The 16029-nt window shown below is 43.3% G+C and overlaps 1 protein-coding gene across 1 annotated transcript; it reads right to left on the minus strand.

The window, feature by feature from the left end:
- Positions 1–1181: 1181 nt before the first annotated feature.
- On the minus strand, positions 1182–12874 carry LOC109895246 (ataxin-1-like). The gene is made up of 3 exons (XM_031830924.1): positions 12735–12874; positions 9833–10980; positions 1182–9331 (listed from the first exon to the last, which is right to left on the minus strand). The coding sequence occupies exons 2-3, from the start codon at positions 10841–10843 to the stop codon at positions 7940–7942; spliced, it is 2403 nt and encodes an 800-aa protein (XP_031686784.1). The 5' UTR covers positions 10844–10980; positions 12735–12874; the 3' UTR covers positions 1182–7939.
- Between the last annotated feature and the right edge of the window lie 3155 nt (positions 12875–16029).

The raw sequence follows: 16029 nt of genomic DNA on the forward strand, positions 1-16029 counted from the left end.
TATAGAATTGTGCAACTCAGGCAATGCAACTCAGTGAGGCCTCTTTGGCCATAGATTCAGTGCCCTGGACCATTAACTTATTTTCAGCAGGGTCATATCACTATCCTAATTTAAGATACACAGAGAGCAGAGCCATGCTGCAGACAGTGTTGTCACACACGGTCATTCTCTTTGCTACAAAATCTGTATCATTTCTGCCAAGTACTAAACGTATGGACACCTTTTCAATAATGAATACTGGGTATTCTGACTGATTTGAACTGGCAGCAGTGTCATCATCCTCACACAGTGGAATAATGCTATGGAAAATGAGTACGCTCTTCAAACATTAAAATACTACAAAGGAAATGGTATTGACAGTTTCCCAGGTTCTGTTTGTGCTTTTGAACAGCACTTTAAAGCTCTGCCTAGCGTGACAGTCTGGATTAGCACTGCATGTCGTGAAACTGCATTTGTATTCTACTGTTATTCTATGCCTGCCTGTTTTTGTTCAATTTAATCAAGACTGTTCTTTGAACTTTGGCCTTTTTACTAGTCTATCAGGATATTCTCTTGATGTCCATGTTTACAAAGGAAATCCTTTTAAGAAGGCCAAAATCAATGAGGGTAAACGAAAGTGAAAAGGAGAACACTATGCTAGTTCTGTTGTCACAATTCTCAGAATGGTACTTTTACAGCAGCTGTTCTGCTACTGGATTAACAGATCATATCAGAAAGCAGGAATAGAATGTGGAAATAAACATTGACACCCGCGCTGTGTGTAAATTCAATCTCTCTTCTCTTTCAGTTCACCCTATGCTCCAGTCAGCAAATAAAGCATGCCACTCAAATGGACTGGCTCTTTCCAGGCCACAGTGGCCTCTCTATTCATGGCAGACACAGACAGTGTAATAAACCTCTATAACACCTAGACAGTAGTGCTGTCCAATGCTAACTCTGGGGTGTGAACAGAGCAGGAACATGGAATATCACTGGTGTATTGTTCTGTAGTTAAACAACTCTATAGGTAATTCAGACATAATCCTGAAACTCAAGTTTGACCTCTGTGGTAATTAAATAATTGATAACCCAAAGCTGCAGATGAGATGGTTTATGACCCTGGAACTAGCTCCAGAACCCACATATCATCTCTCCATGTGGACCAGTCAAAGAAGAGACCAAATAAAACACAACTCTGGACATAGGGTAATAGTAAGTATATATATATATATATTATTGTGTTTACTTAACAAACATGATAAATGCAATGTCTCCAAGAAGTTAGCTGTAACAATAAAAATACAATATCTTTGTGTCCTTAAGTACATAGAATTAAAACAGCAAAACAAAAACAAAACAGCCTTAAGTAGTTCACAGCGGTACAAATATACAGTACAAATCTATTTTATTCAAAAAGGGTACAAATAAAAAAACGCAACAAAATATAGTTAATGCTTTGTAAAGTTCAGGTAGGTGTAGGGTACTGTATTCTAAGGGAGCACTTTGGATAGACAACTAAGGCTTTTGATACGAATCAATACATATTGGTACGGCCATACGATATTAAAACTCACTATACAAAAGTTTATACAACCTGGATTATATTTGAGGATTGAATATTACATACATCATTGCATATATTTAGCAGATTTTATACTTTAAAAAAAGATGCTGTTTCTTTTCAAACTAGTCAAATGTCACGTAAAAAGCAGTAACTTTAGTGCCAAAATACAAATCTGAAAATACCCAACGACTCCATTAACTTTGAACCATTCTCATCTTCCTGATTTAATTCTGCATCTCTAGTGCCTGGCAACAACACCATCCCATCCAGTCTATTTACCTCAGTCATACAAGATCAGACCAACAGGGCTACTTTATACAGGGGTCATAAAGCCTTTTTTCCATAATCACAAAACAAAAACAGACCATACAGTTACCAATAAAGGAAAGTTGTCACTGGTTTGAAAAGCCTCACATTCTCTCCCAAGTAGATCAGACAGGACCAGAACAAAAATACATTGAGCACAACCTCTTACCTTCAGGGACCTACTCCCAACATGCACTCACATTAACAACAGAGGGTGGTGTGTGTGTGTGTAAAAAAACAGTGAGTCAGTTACTGGTCCAGCTTTCAAGCAGCGATAGGGACTCACCCTAACATGATCCCTCACTGTAACCTCTCCCTATCCGGAGATACAGTCCATCTCCAAATGCCTTTCTGCTTATGAATAAAACACCAGGAGAGTGCCAAGAGGGGTCAATACAACAAGAGTGAACTGATCCACCTTTGCAGCTACAGAAAAACAGGGAAACTGGGTCACTTATAAGCATCATTCCATTAACACATTGTACAGATCTTAAGGCATTATTGACAAGCTTGATAATAGCCATACAAAACATTCTCTCTACAAACATGCACAACTGACAAGTGATTGTTTCATTGGGTTTTGTGTTTAGCGCTAATAATTAAAAACTTCAATTAACTAACCGTTAATTTTATAATACTATAAAGGATGGCAAATTAGTGCAATTTTCTTTGACTATGTAATAAGAGTGAGGTCAAAAACGTACAGGTCAAATGTTTCCCCTTTCTTACGATGGTTAGAGTCAAGAGAAGAACCTAGAAAACGGCTGAAGTAGCACTTTCACGCCCCGAGCAGAAGTCTGAGAACGATGCTAGTCTGAGTGTAACAGAAGGCGTGCTGCTAATGTGCCTGTCCACCTGACTGTCTGCTGAGAGTCAGAGTGGTCATACAGCCACTGCCTCATACAGTGTTCAAGACAGAGAGGAAGAGGTAAATAAACAGGAGGCACTGCTTTGCACCTAGAATGGTTGTCCCAGAGCAGAATACTGTGTTTGATCCACATGTTGTGTGGCAAGGCAAGGGGAGGAGGTGGTAAGACACAGAAGTGCTGTTTGTTAATAATATTTGACTGAAGTAAGAATATCTGGAGGAAAGATGAGCAGTGGGGTGTTCCAGGAAGCAGGATCATTACCATAGCCAGGTAACTTTGATAAACAGTCAAATACATCTCTTGATTTTTATTTAGAAAACTAAACCCGAATATGGATTGTTGGTTGTCAATTATAACTTGACAACCAATTATATGGTTGTCAAGTCAATTATACCATTACAAATTTCAAAGTTCATATATCTAGAAAAAAATGCAGTTCTTCCTGTTTTTTGGGGGACTGTTAGCTTGCTAACTCATTGATCCTGCTTTCTAGAAGAGCCCCCAGGGAGGTGGGACATGAGATGCAACCCATTCACAAAACATTTGACAACAGTGCAGAGACACAGGCAGGCTGTTTACAGCATCCTTTTTCAGAGCATCTGCACTCTCCACACCATCTCCTATAAAATGTGAGACAGGCCCAGCTGAGAGCCCTTGGTAAAGGCAGTACATTTTGGAGAGTAAAAGTTCACCAAAGAGAAGACTCTGACCCTACAGGGCTGAAATACACACCGTAACATTCATACCATATCTAACCAAGGGATTGCTACACGTGACCAAGAGGGATCGTAAGGCCAAAATCTAACTGGATATCCATGCACATAATTTGAATTTCAGCACAAATCCATAGACGTCAATGACAGATTTACATAAAAATTTGAGTTACACATGCATACCCTTCTCTGGTCACAATTTGGCCTGTACTACCTGGCAGCGTAAGCTGGAGGTAATAGGCTGAGCTGACTGGAACAAAACACTGTGCTGAACTTAGGTTAGTGACAACTAAGGGTCTGAACAAAAACAACCAAACAAAAACAAAATAAATCCACTATATTCAGACACCCAATGGTGGGCAATAAGCTATAGTACTCAGAGAGATCAGTGTACAATGACTGCATCAGCCACCTTCTTATATACATTACAAACCTGTCCTACCCCGTAGTAGGTACACTTGGTCACTGAAGAGCAGAATACTTCAGAGTTTACTGCATAGCACATCCTTAAACTACATGACATATTTTCAGGTATTCTGTTCAACTGTATTGCTTATAGCATAAAAAAATGTAACAAACGTAAATTACTGTAAAAAATAAATTAATAAGTATTGAGCGGTTTATGGCTAAATGTCTACTGCTCCACTGTGAAAAATCATCCAGCTCATCTCTGTATGGCATTTAACCACTACCGTATTTAAAAACATTTATATTTCAACAAAATTACAGATTGGTTGTTATGACTGTATCAAATGGCATGTGACTCTGCCCTGATCAGGCCTAACGGACCGCCCCTCTCCTTCAGGAACATTCTCTCATGGCTTGTTGTCAAAGACTGTCTGAGGTTTTATCCTCAGTGAACCGTGTGTCCTTGGAGGCTCCACTCAACAGAAATGTTCTGGAGGCAGTAGGGTGGTGGGGTTGGAAGGGGTGTATGAACTAGATTTGACACAGCCGTCTATAAATAGCGTGGATGAGGGACTCAAGTCCGTTAGAAGGCATTGGATGTCACCACACACAATCACCAGTCTTCACCTCAGAGCTCAAAGCCCAGGATACAAGGACAGACAGGCCAGCAGATAAATGCTCTAACACAGTTACCTTCTCACACAGTATCGGTGAGCCTGGGATATTAATGCTTGGATCTGTGTTGGAGCACATCATGTGACACAGGTGATATCAAAAACAAATACACATCATTTGCAGACAAGGACTATCGGTTCAGAAGTGACCAGAGACATTAAAACTAGACAAAACTGAGGTGAAATGTCTTTCTGACAAGAGGATTAACAGTGAAGACATTTTAGAAGATAAAGAAAAACGGAATTACCATAAGCTAAGTGGAATGTCTGTCTGCTTTATGGAATGACATATCAAACTAAATGTCTGTCTGCTTTGTGGAATGACATATCAAACTAAATGTCTGTCTGCTTTGTGGAATGACATATCAAACTAAATGTCTGTCTGCTTTATGGAATGACATATCAAACTAAATGTCTGTCTGCTTTATAGAATGACATATCAAACTAAATGTCTGTCTGCTTTGTGGAATGACATATCAAACTAAATGTCTGTGTGCTTTATAGAATGACATATCAAACTAAATGTATGTGTGCTTTATGGAATGACATATCAAACTAAATGTCTGTCTGCTTTGTGGAATGACATATCAAACTAAATGTCTGTCTGCTTTGTGGATTGACATATCAAACTAAATGTCTGTCTGCTTTGTGGAATGACATATCAAACTAAATGTCTGTCTGCTTTATGGAATGACATATCAAACTAAATGTCTGTCTGCTTTATAGAATGACATATCAAACTAAATGTCTGTCTGCTTTATAGAATGACATATCAAACTAAATGTCTGTCTGCTTTGTGGAATGACATATCAAACTAAATGTCTGTCTGCTTTATGGAATGACATATCAAACTAAATGTCTGTCTGCTTTATGGAATGACATATCAAACTAAATGTCTGTCTGCTTTATGGAATGACATATCAAACTAAATGTCTGTCTGCTTTATGGAATGACATATCAAACTAAATGTCTGTCTGCTTTATGGAATGACATATCAAACTAAATGTCTGTCTGCTTTATGGAATGACATATCAAACTAAATGTCTGTCTGCTTTATGGAATGACATATCAAACTAAATGTCTGTGTGATTTTTACATCTGCTCTAATTGCACTTCATCTTGATTTCATCCACTTGAAGTTTCTGTGACTAAAATCTGTGTCCGAAAAAGGAAACAGCAGCATTTTTTCTTGGCTAATTTGTAAACAGTGTCAACCATGCAAGTCAGTTTCTCTATTGCCAAAACTACCTTAAGAACACTTCAAAAAAATGTAATAGCTACAAAAACATTCTCCCTTCATAAAAAAAAGAAGAAACTATTTGTGATTGCCATTACAAGGTCAATGTGAATCAACAGGTGAAGTTTTCTATGTGCAATACAAGACAATCTTAAGGTCCACTGGAAATAATATTGCCATGGACAGAATAAAACAATTCCACAAGTAGATTAAAAGACAACGGAGAGGACAAAACAGAGGAGAGTTAAGATGCTCACCACTGATTTGGAGTCAAGCCTCTCTCGGAGATGCACTTGAATAAAACCATATAGAGTAACCATATAAAACCATAATGAATACTATCAGTGAGGACCAGAGCCCGAACCTCCAGTCCATCAAAAAGGAGACTATTCTCTTCAGAATAAATGCCTGGTTTTTGAAATAAAAATCATTTCAAAAGGCATGCTTTGATTGTGAATCTGTAATAACAAAGATCAAAACATTTCAGAGCCAAATTGTGCATCACCTTTGAAAAGCAGGAACGTTTCAGGTCAGGGTTAAAGATAGTATTAGGTCTGATACACAAGCTGTATATTTATATAAAAACAATAACAAAATATACAGAAAACCCCCAAAAAACAGAAAATACACTATTGCTTTGATTTTGGTAACTGAGCAAGGATTGACTGGTCTCATATACCCATTTCACACAGTCGTGTAAGCTGACCTGGCCAGATAACATATGTAGTGCCATCCTGCTTTTAAAACGAGCAGAGGCACATAGTTAGCTAGCCACGAACAACCCAAAACAGGCTGGAAAATGGCAGGATAACCTTAAACCAATTATATTCACTGGAAAGCAAGCCAAAAGATCCCCCCAGTTTGTGTTGGGACAATAGTGTGAAAAAGGTATGAAGCAGGGCCAACTCAATCCCCTCCAACACACACAGGATTCCCCCTCATAAGCCCAGGGGCTGCTGTATTGAGAGAGCCAACATGGCTCTATGGGGAGGTTTCACTCTCTCAGCCAGTACTGCTCCATGCAGGCATCATTCCCACAGGTGACATTGGTGGAGACCAGCCCGTGCCTCCAGTAGTGGTGTCTACTAATATAATGACAGTAAACAGTCACCAGCCAGAGGAATGCTGAGAGGTGTAGCAGGCAGGGAGGGCTGCATTTGGGAAGATGAGTGTTGTGGTCACTATGATAATCACTATGATACTGGAATGCATGATCTCTTTTGGTTTCTTTCGAAAGGAAAACTGACATGTAACCGTGGCACAAAGTGGGGTTGGGGTGTAAAATTAAAAACGGGGAAGCGTGGTTTGTGCATTACGAAAGGAGTGAGCGGTTTCCTAGGTTCTGATTGGTTGATTGAAGGAGCTGATTGAAAGACCTCTAAGGCTGCCTTACCCTCCTCTCAGACCCTCTCTCAGCAGACTGGGCCCTACGAGGAGAGGCAGGGAGACGAGGGAGAGTGTCTGTGCCTTGGTAGAAGTCCTCTGCTCCTACTAGAGAAGCACACTAAGTGACGATGACACGTCAAGAGTCTGCATCAAGAGAACCAACATCATTGGATTTCTTTTTGGGAGAACGCTTTTGAAGGTAACAGACCAAAATAGAAATGTGGGGGAGACAGAGCATAATAGGATAGCTATGTTCTTGTCACTGTGTCAGACCCTGTTGTCTGTCTACCAGACATGGGCTACATATTCTCCCCAGTCTTGGGTTTCCAGAGATGGTTTGGTCAAAGAAGAGAGAACGTCCAATGAATGCGATCACCTGTGATAAGGATGATTCTGAGGGTTGGTTCACCTGTGATAAAGATGGTTCTGAGGGTTGGTTCACCTCTGATAAGGATGGTTCTGAGGGGTTGGTAGGGATGAAGGAAGATGCAGTTTGAGGACTTTGGTAGGCGATTCACCAGCTACATACACTCCCTGCTTCTGCATCCGCTCCCTGTCAGCCTGGGAGAGCAGAGATCACTGGACCAGGAGCTGTCCTGACTGACTGACTACCAAATAGAGCGGACCTGACCAGCCACAAGACCAGGTAGTTCCTCTGAAAACAAAGAGCTTGTAATCTTATTAGGTGTGCAAAATATTAAACATTCTGAGGCTACATTTCCACTATTTATCCCCTTTCTCCCTCTCTGATGCTTTCGCTCCTCTGACAGTCTCTTCTGTGGTGTGGACTGCTGTGGTTGGTGCTACTTCCCAGCGTTAGAGCGCCCCTCAATGGACAGTTTGACCTCCTGTGGGATGAAGGAGGGTCGAGAGGAGCCCAGCTGAGGGTGCCCCCCTTCCTCCACCTTCATGCATCTCTGAAGGCCGGGGGTGGACCAGCGCCTCTGAGACGCGCTCGACACCACTCCCACCCCCGCCCCTGGACGAACAGAACCCTCCGTGTGCAAATAGTAACTGCTCTGGCTCCTAGTGTGCTCTGCTGAAGTCCTATTTGGTCTGGTAGGCATCTCACTCTGCCCAACACCCCCTAGTTGCATGGGCTCCTCTTTATCCCCCCTCTCCCTCTCTCTGTGGACGCGTTCCATCCTGAAGTGAGGCTGTGGCCTGGGCTGCTGGGGGGCAGGGGGCCCCATGGGCTGGCCGATGGCCCCTGATGTGGAGTTGGCTTTGGTGGAAGTCCTGGCTTGGGTCTGCTGCTGCTGCTGTTGTTGTTGTTGCTGCAGGGGCTGTTTCTGTTGCTGGGGCGGCTGCTGCAGAGTGATGGACACACACACGTCTCCTACCTGCAGGTGGTGGCAGGCCAGGCCATAGAGCTGGGCCGTGCGCTCTGGGCTGCAGGAGGACCAGCCCTGGCCAAACACAAAGAAGGGGTGCTCCGGGGGCACGTCGATGGTCACCTTGCTCTGCTGCTCGCCAACTGTGAAGTGCAGCACCACCAGGCCGGATCTCTGCTGGCTGGTCCTGATGTCCACCACCATGCTGGAGTCGATCTTCAGCCCCCCGCTCACCTCAGCACTCCGCACAAAGTCCTGAGTCTGCAGGTCCTCCACACGCTTCAACTCCCCCGTGGCCAGCTGGATGATGGCCCCCTTCATGAAATGGGAGGGATTGGAGGGGGCAGGGGTGGGCGCCGGGGCCTGCGTGAGGGCTGCCGTGACTGGGACAGAAAAAGGCTGCTGGGGGTGCTGCTCCACGGCAGCCAGCTCCACCACAGCCCTGTCTGGGAGGCACACTCTGGCTGGAGATTCAGAGGCTTTAGAGTAGGGGGTGGGGGAGGCCATGGTGACAGCAGAGGTGTCATCATTGGTTTGGCTGGGGTAGTGCTGGGGTGGCTGTTGATGTTGGTGGGGGAGGTGGTGATAGTCTAAGGGGACCAGGACTGTCTGTCCATTGGCCAAGATGACAGCGTGGCCTGGCTGCCCTGCCTGCTGTTGATGGGCCATCACTCGGGGGTCTCCATACACCGCAGGGTGGATCGCGTACCCTGTCCGGCCAGCACTCTCCCCTGCCTCCCCATGAGCCTCTCTGCCTCTCTGAGAGCCCTGGGATAGGTTCAGTGGACCAAAGGACACCTCTTTGCGGCCTCCACTCACACCTTGGACAGGAGAGGCTAGGCGACCAACGACCTGCTGAACCTTGAGGATGACAAAAGATTAATCTTATTAACACATTTCAATCAACCTTTTTATCTTTAAATGTAATAAATTGTTGTCTGAGAAAAAGAGAAAAAAAGACTAAGTTTTGTCCTCTTGTACCTCCTCTCAACCACCATTATTAAGCCTCAGAAAGCAGTGGTTTCCTATCAACTCTAATCGAGACCACAAACCAGAGCATTTTTTGTCTTTCCTAGAAGCAGCAGGCAGTGTGTGGATGTGACTGGTTGCCCAATGATCAGCACACCCTCAACAAAGTAATAAAGGAAGGAAGTGGAGGGGAACATGGATATTGTGCCACAGCAGACACTATAAAAAGTCAAGTGCACTAAATAAAGTCAGAATTTTGGACAATTCATATCAAAACTCCTTATTCGAAAATTGAAAATAAAACATTTATTTGACTTATGGAGTAGATTTGAAATAAATTAAAATAAGTAAATACATGCGTGTAAGTAATTACAACAAAACCTCAAGTCTTACCTCCAGGTCAGTGTCTGGGGTGCTGCGCTGCCCAGGCGAAGCCCTCTCGTCCAGCCTGCGGCTCTTCAGGCTTCTGTCCTGTGCGTGCTCCAGTGCTGCAGAGGCAGATGCTGCCTGCAGCAACCGTGCATTCCTGGCATTGTAGTCCTGGAGCATCTCCCTGGCTGCCTGCTCCCTCTCCCCTCCATTCACCTCCCTATCCCCATCTGTCCCCTGCTCCCCGCTGTAGGGGTCCCAGGGGGCAGGTGCAGCCCTGGTTCCCCGAGAGTGGTAAAAGACTGGCACTCCCCGAGGACTGAGCTCTGCGGCGGGCAGCGCACCCAGGTGCTGCTGGTGCTGGGCAGCCTGCTCCGAGGTCAGCATCAGGGGGACACCTCCGGACGACCCCACTTTGGCAAAGGCATGGGCAGATACATGGGTCTGGGTAGGAGGGGAGACCACCCCCTCCTGGATGACTGACTGGTAGGGGACCAGGTGGGGCTGGGAGAGGGTGCCCGAGGGAGAGATCAGGGAGCTGGGGACAAAGCCAGGGGGGACTGCATAAGGGACTGCACCGTATGGGGAGACAAACTGGAAAGAGGAGTGGGGGATCTGGGCATAGCCTAGAGGGGGATAGGAGATCCCTGGATGATGCTGTAGGAGAGATGAGGGGACAGTGTAAGCTGGAGAGATATGGCTTAACACTGGGTGTAGACTGGTCTGGGAGTAGGAGACAGAGGGGAGAGCCACCCTATAGAGCATGCTGTACTGGTCAACAGGCAGACCTTGGAGGCCCTCAGCACTCTCTACTCCATAGTGTAGACCAGGCTGGGCACGCAGCCACTCTTCTGCTGTGCCTCCTCCCTGAGTGTCACTACTGACCCCTGAGCTCTGAGTGGCCACTTCCACCCCCCCTCCTCCCCCCACCCCACTTCCTGCCCCTCCTCCCGCACTACTACTACTGGTGCTGTTGTTGAGATCCCTCTTCTTGGGAGGCAGGCACTCCTGATTACGCTCGTGACCTGGCTTCATGGCGGTGCCCTGTAGTCTTGTCTGGGCTTGAAAGGCTCTTTATTGTGCAGCACGGGGAGTGGAGCCTGTCAGCCAGGCAATCAGCACCACAGGAACCAGCTCTGAGAACCTGAAGCTGACCTCGTCCACCGTCTCACCTAGAAACACAGAGAGAGACTGTGTGACCAGCCGTCAGACGACCCCAAGGATTCACCTTAACATACTACATCAACACATACTGGACCCACGTCACAAACCAGGCTTAGAGTGCCAAGATATTTGAGAGAGAAAGTAGATGAAAGGAAACGTGTGTTTCCAGACCTAGGCACAGGAGATCCACAAAATGATGGACACAAACAATCCAAATTAACTGAATTTCAGTTAAAGATGCACCATGCGGAAATCGCGCCACCACTTCCAGGTTGCTAGAATTAATAGTCTGCCTGATTTCAGTTTGGTGACATAACATGCAAGTATAGTTTAGAGAATCACTATCTTCTAACTGCTTTGAAGTATAGTTTCTATAACCAAAAGTAAAATATTCAAAAACAAAACTTTTGGGACAAATAAGCATTACATGCATTTCTCTATACTTGCAATAACATCTGCTAACCATGTGTATGTGACCAATAACATTGGATTTCACTAGAAATAGAGCACATAGAACACATCTACCACCTCTTAGACTTGCTTTCAATGAGAATCACAGATCTATATCACACTTTGTGAATTTGGTCAGGTCACCCAAAAAGTTACATATTGCAGCTTTTAACTCTGGATATTATTTCCTTGAATAATTAGGCCTCCGTGTGATGACAGGAGGTGAGAAAACCAACAGCACCATAACGATTAGGCACACACTTCAGCTCATTTTATGGTCTGTGCCATATTGCTTTCTCCCCATGGCAACAAGTTGTTACTTGCTGAACTGTATGGTATAGTGAATCACAGCACACAAGAGATAGGGAGAGTGAGTAAGAGAGTAATGGAGAGACTTCTATACACCTCAGCTGCTGCAACCAGAAATTATTTCAGATTATTCAGAACCCTTTTTTTCAGCATGCCTAATTATATTGTCTCCTCCCATGACACTGCTGTGTATTTTCTCCACAGTCAATTGGATTATTAGTTGGAAGCCATGGGAGGGAAACGTACGGGCGAAGACAGATTTGAGGCTGTTAAAACACCCAGGCATGTACAAACACAACAACCCTCTTCCACCCACACATATCCTCCCATTCTTTATAAAACCTTATATAAACGTCTTAAATGACCCACATTCACATCACATGGCTCACTTTCTACGTGCAGAGGAGCGAAAGACAGCAGGGTGCCTGATATTTTCATAAATTTAGTGCTAACATTTCCCCCGAATATAGCCTATTTTTGGCATGTCCATTAAGAAATGTTGCGTTATTCGCTACAGTAGGCCTATTTGGTGAAATATTCTGTTTTCATCTTCTTTGAATAGGAGCAATGCTCCTAAGCATAGATCATTTTTTTGTTATTCGCAACGTAGAACATTGGACAAACTGCACTATATGATATCAAATTGATTAAGCTCTCTTGCTAGTTCTCTGGCTAAAACTGAAATTTGAGTTTGGATGGGAGTCAAAAGTAGCAATCTGGTTGGGTGTTTCCTCATGTCATTCATACAAGATTGAGAATACTCATTATCAAATAATTGGATGACAATTACCTACGGTTGTGGGCATAGTTAGAAAAGTTAACTTTCGTGGAATCAAAATAATAGTGAAGTGAGAAGGCCAGGCAACGTCAGAATTTATGGCTGGACATCAGCGAACACTAGTAATGGCTAGCTAGTTAGCTGAATAGCCATTTATCACCTGTTATTATCGTTCAAATATAGTATCTCCAAACGCCACTACTTCCTGTCTTCTCGTGCACTTACCTCCAAATATCATTGTGGATATGCCTCAACTGCCTTACGCGTTCGGAACAGTTAATATGATAAGGAAATGTGGATGAAATCAATGCTGATTAGTCGAGCTCATATCGGAGGCCAGCAGACGAAAACCCAGTGGCGCTCCTAGATGACGTCACACACAGTAAATTCAATTTCCTGGATGATTTTGAGGCATATAAATCCTATCATTTTCATAAATTTGAGCTTCATGGCCAATAAAAAACATACACACGTTTACCTTCTGCTAGGAATACCTGGATTGCCATTTTTCCCCGAATGTCTGTATGCACAAATGAGGGAATTATCTATTTCCCTTCGGAACACACATTGCCTTGTTCCTCTCTAAATGGCAATCCCCTGGCAATGAAAACAAGTGGTATTTTAGCCCATTATGGGTCTCTCCTTGGGATACTTTAGGAGGTTCTTGCATTACAAATGCAGTCCTTTCTCAGATTTACAGTACCGGTATGTTATTGTGACGAGTTGTTTTTGCAATTTTCCCGGTTGATGCTCCAGTATTACAGCAGGGGGTGCTGGTGTCCTTATTGATATACGTTAGAGTGTACAGTAGCTTTGCATTTTATTATACATACACTGACTGTAGTGTGACCTGATTTGACTAATATCAGACCTGCATATAGCATGGTTAATATAGTAATTTGCTGAGAGAAAACACACAGAGGCAGAACTCCACTCCTTCCTAGAGGGAATCTCGCTACTTAAACTATCAGAGACCGACCAAGAAGATCTCAACTCCCCCTTCACTCTTGAGGAGATCCTGGAGGCAATTACCTCCATGCCACCTAATAAGTCCCCAGGCCCAGATGGATTCCCCAGAGTTCTACAAAGCTTTTTGGCCCCAGCTCAGCCCTATCTTCAAGCCAATGCTGGAGGATTTTTGAAAAAACGGAGTTCTCCCAGACTCAATACACATACAGTGGGGCAAAAAAGTGTTTAGTCAGTCACCAATTGTGCAAGTTCTCCCACTTAAAAAGATGAGAGAGGCCTGCTTTTCATCATAGGTACACTTAAACTATGACAGACAAAATGAGAAAAAAAAATCCAGAAAATCACATTGTAGGATTTTTAATGAATTTATTTGCAAATTATGGTGGAAAATAAGTATTTGGTCAAATACCTGGGCATTTCATCCCAAATATGTTCTCACTCGCCTATAGTAGGCAACCCAGACTTGCCAAAAGCCCTGAGGGATGCCAACTTTAATCTTTGGCATACTCTAGGAATCAGGACCTTTTCAGACCTATTTCAGCAGAAAACCACTGAAATCCTTTCAAGAGCTCTGCAGTGAATTCAATGTGCATAGATCCCATTTTTTTGTATTATCTTCAAATTAGACATGTCATTTCCTCATTTACTTCCAAGAGGTTTAGAACTCAGTTGAATGAAGTTGAAACCCTTCTTGTCACAGCACAATCCATTGAAGGCAAATATCTTACATCTATAGACTCCTTTCTGAGAAAGGAGGCTCCTCCTTTACTCCTTTGAAAATAATCTGGGAAAAGGACCTTGGTCTGACTATCAGTGATGAGTAATGGACAGAGGTTTGCGACAGGGTATACTGCTCCTCTACTAATGTAAAAATGAAAGAATCTAATTACACATTTTATTACACTCCTTTGAGACTCCATAGAATGAAAACAGACATTTTTCCTAACTGTGAAAGATGTACCTCTGAAAGTGGAACCTATATGCATGTATTTTAGAGTTGTAGATTGCCAGATTTTGGCAATCTATACATACTGCTGCACAGAAAATACTAGATGTACAGTAGAGTGACCCCGTATATCTATCTTCTTAATGCCCAGCAGGACTTTGTTCTTGATCCTGACAGAAAATTTGCTTATGACGATGACATACTTTGCTAAGAAATGTATTCTTCTATTGTGGGCCTCTAATACCTCTCCTACATTTCAAATGTGGATTGACCAGATTGTTGACTTTCTCCCTCTTGAAAAGCTCACTTATGACCTCCGCAAGAGACAGCCCAAGTTTGATAGACTCATCTCCACTACTCAACTATATTTCAAATTGGACAGAGTGAATGGGGTGATAAGGGAAATGAGCAGATACAGTGCCTTGCGAAAGTATTCGGCCCCCTTGAACTTTGCGACCTTTTGCCACATTTCAGGCTTCAAACATAAAGATATAAAGCTGTATTTTTTTTGTGAAGAATCAACAACAAGTGGGACACAATCATGAAGTGGAACAACATTTATTGGATATTTCAAACTTTTTTAACAAATCAAAAACTGAAAAATTGGGCGTGCAAAATTATTCAGCCCCTTTACTTTCAGTGCAGCAAACTCTCTCCAGAAGTTCAGTGAGGATCTCTGAATGATCCAATGTTGACCTAAATGACTAATGATGATAAATACAATCCACCTGTGTGTAATCAAGTCTCCGTATAAATGCACCTGCACTGTGATAGTCTCAGAGGTCCGTTAAAAGTGCAGTGAGCATCATGAAGAACAAGGAACACACCAGGCAGGTCCGAGATACTGTTGTGAAGAAGTTTAAAGCCGGATTTGGATACAAAAAGATTTCCCAAGCTTTAAACATCCCAAGGAGTACTGTGCAAGCGATAATATTGAAATGGAAGGAGTATCAGACCACTGCAAATCTACCAAGACCTGGCCGTCCCTCTAAACTTTCAGCTCATACAAGGAGAAGACTTATCAGAGATGCAGCCAAGAGGCCCATGATCACTCTGGATGAACTGCAGAGATCTACAGCTGAGGTGGGAGACTCTGTCCATAGGACAACAATCAGTCGTATATTGCACAAATCTGGCCTTTATGGAAGAGTGGCAAGAAGAAAGCCATTTCTTAAAGATATCCATAAAAAGTGTTGTTTAAAGTTTGCCACAAGCCACCTGGGAGACACACCAAACATGTGGAAGAAGGTGCTCTGGTCAGATGAAACCAAAATTGCAACAATGCAAAACGTTATGTTTGGCGTAAAAGCAACACAGCTCATCACCCTGAACACAACATCCCCACTGTCAAACATGGTGGTGGCAGCATCGTGGTTTGGGCCTGCTTTTTTTCAGCAGGGACAGGGAAGATGGTTCAAATTGATGGGAAGATGGATGGTGCCAAATACAGGACCATTCTGGAAGAAAACCTGATGGAGTCTGCAAAAGACCTGAGACTGGGACGGAGATTTGTCTTCCAACAAGACAATGATCCAAAACATAAAGCTAAATCTACAATGGAATGGTTCAAAAATAAACATATCCAGGTGTTAGAATGGCCAAGTC

This window comes from Oncorhynchus kisutch, linkage group LG8 (genome assembly GCF_002021735.2).
Source record: "Oncorhynchus kisutch isolate 150728-3 linkage group LG8, Okis_V2, whole genome shotgun sequence".
Classification (NCBI taxonomy): Eukaryota; Metazoa; Chordata; class Actinopteri; order Salmoniformes; family Salmonidae; genus Oncorhynchus; species Oncorhynchus kisutch.

Excerpts from the sequence above, each read along its gene's own strand:
- LOC109895246 (XM_031830924.1), bottom strand. The coding sequence starts at position 10,843 with ATGAAGCCAGGTCACGAGCGTAATCAGGAGTGCCTGCCTCCCAAGAAG. Across the intron at positions 9,332-9,832 it reads CCCCAGACACTGACCTGGAG|GTTCAGCAGGTCGTTGGTCG; the intron begins GTAAGACTTGAG and ends GTCATCCTCAAG.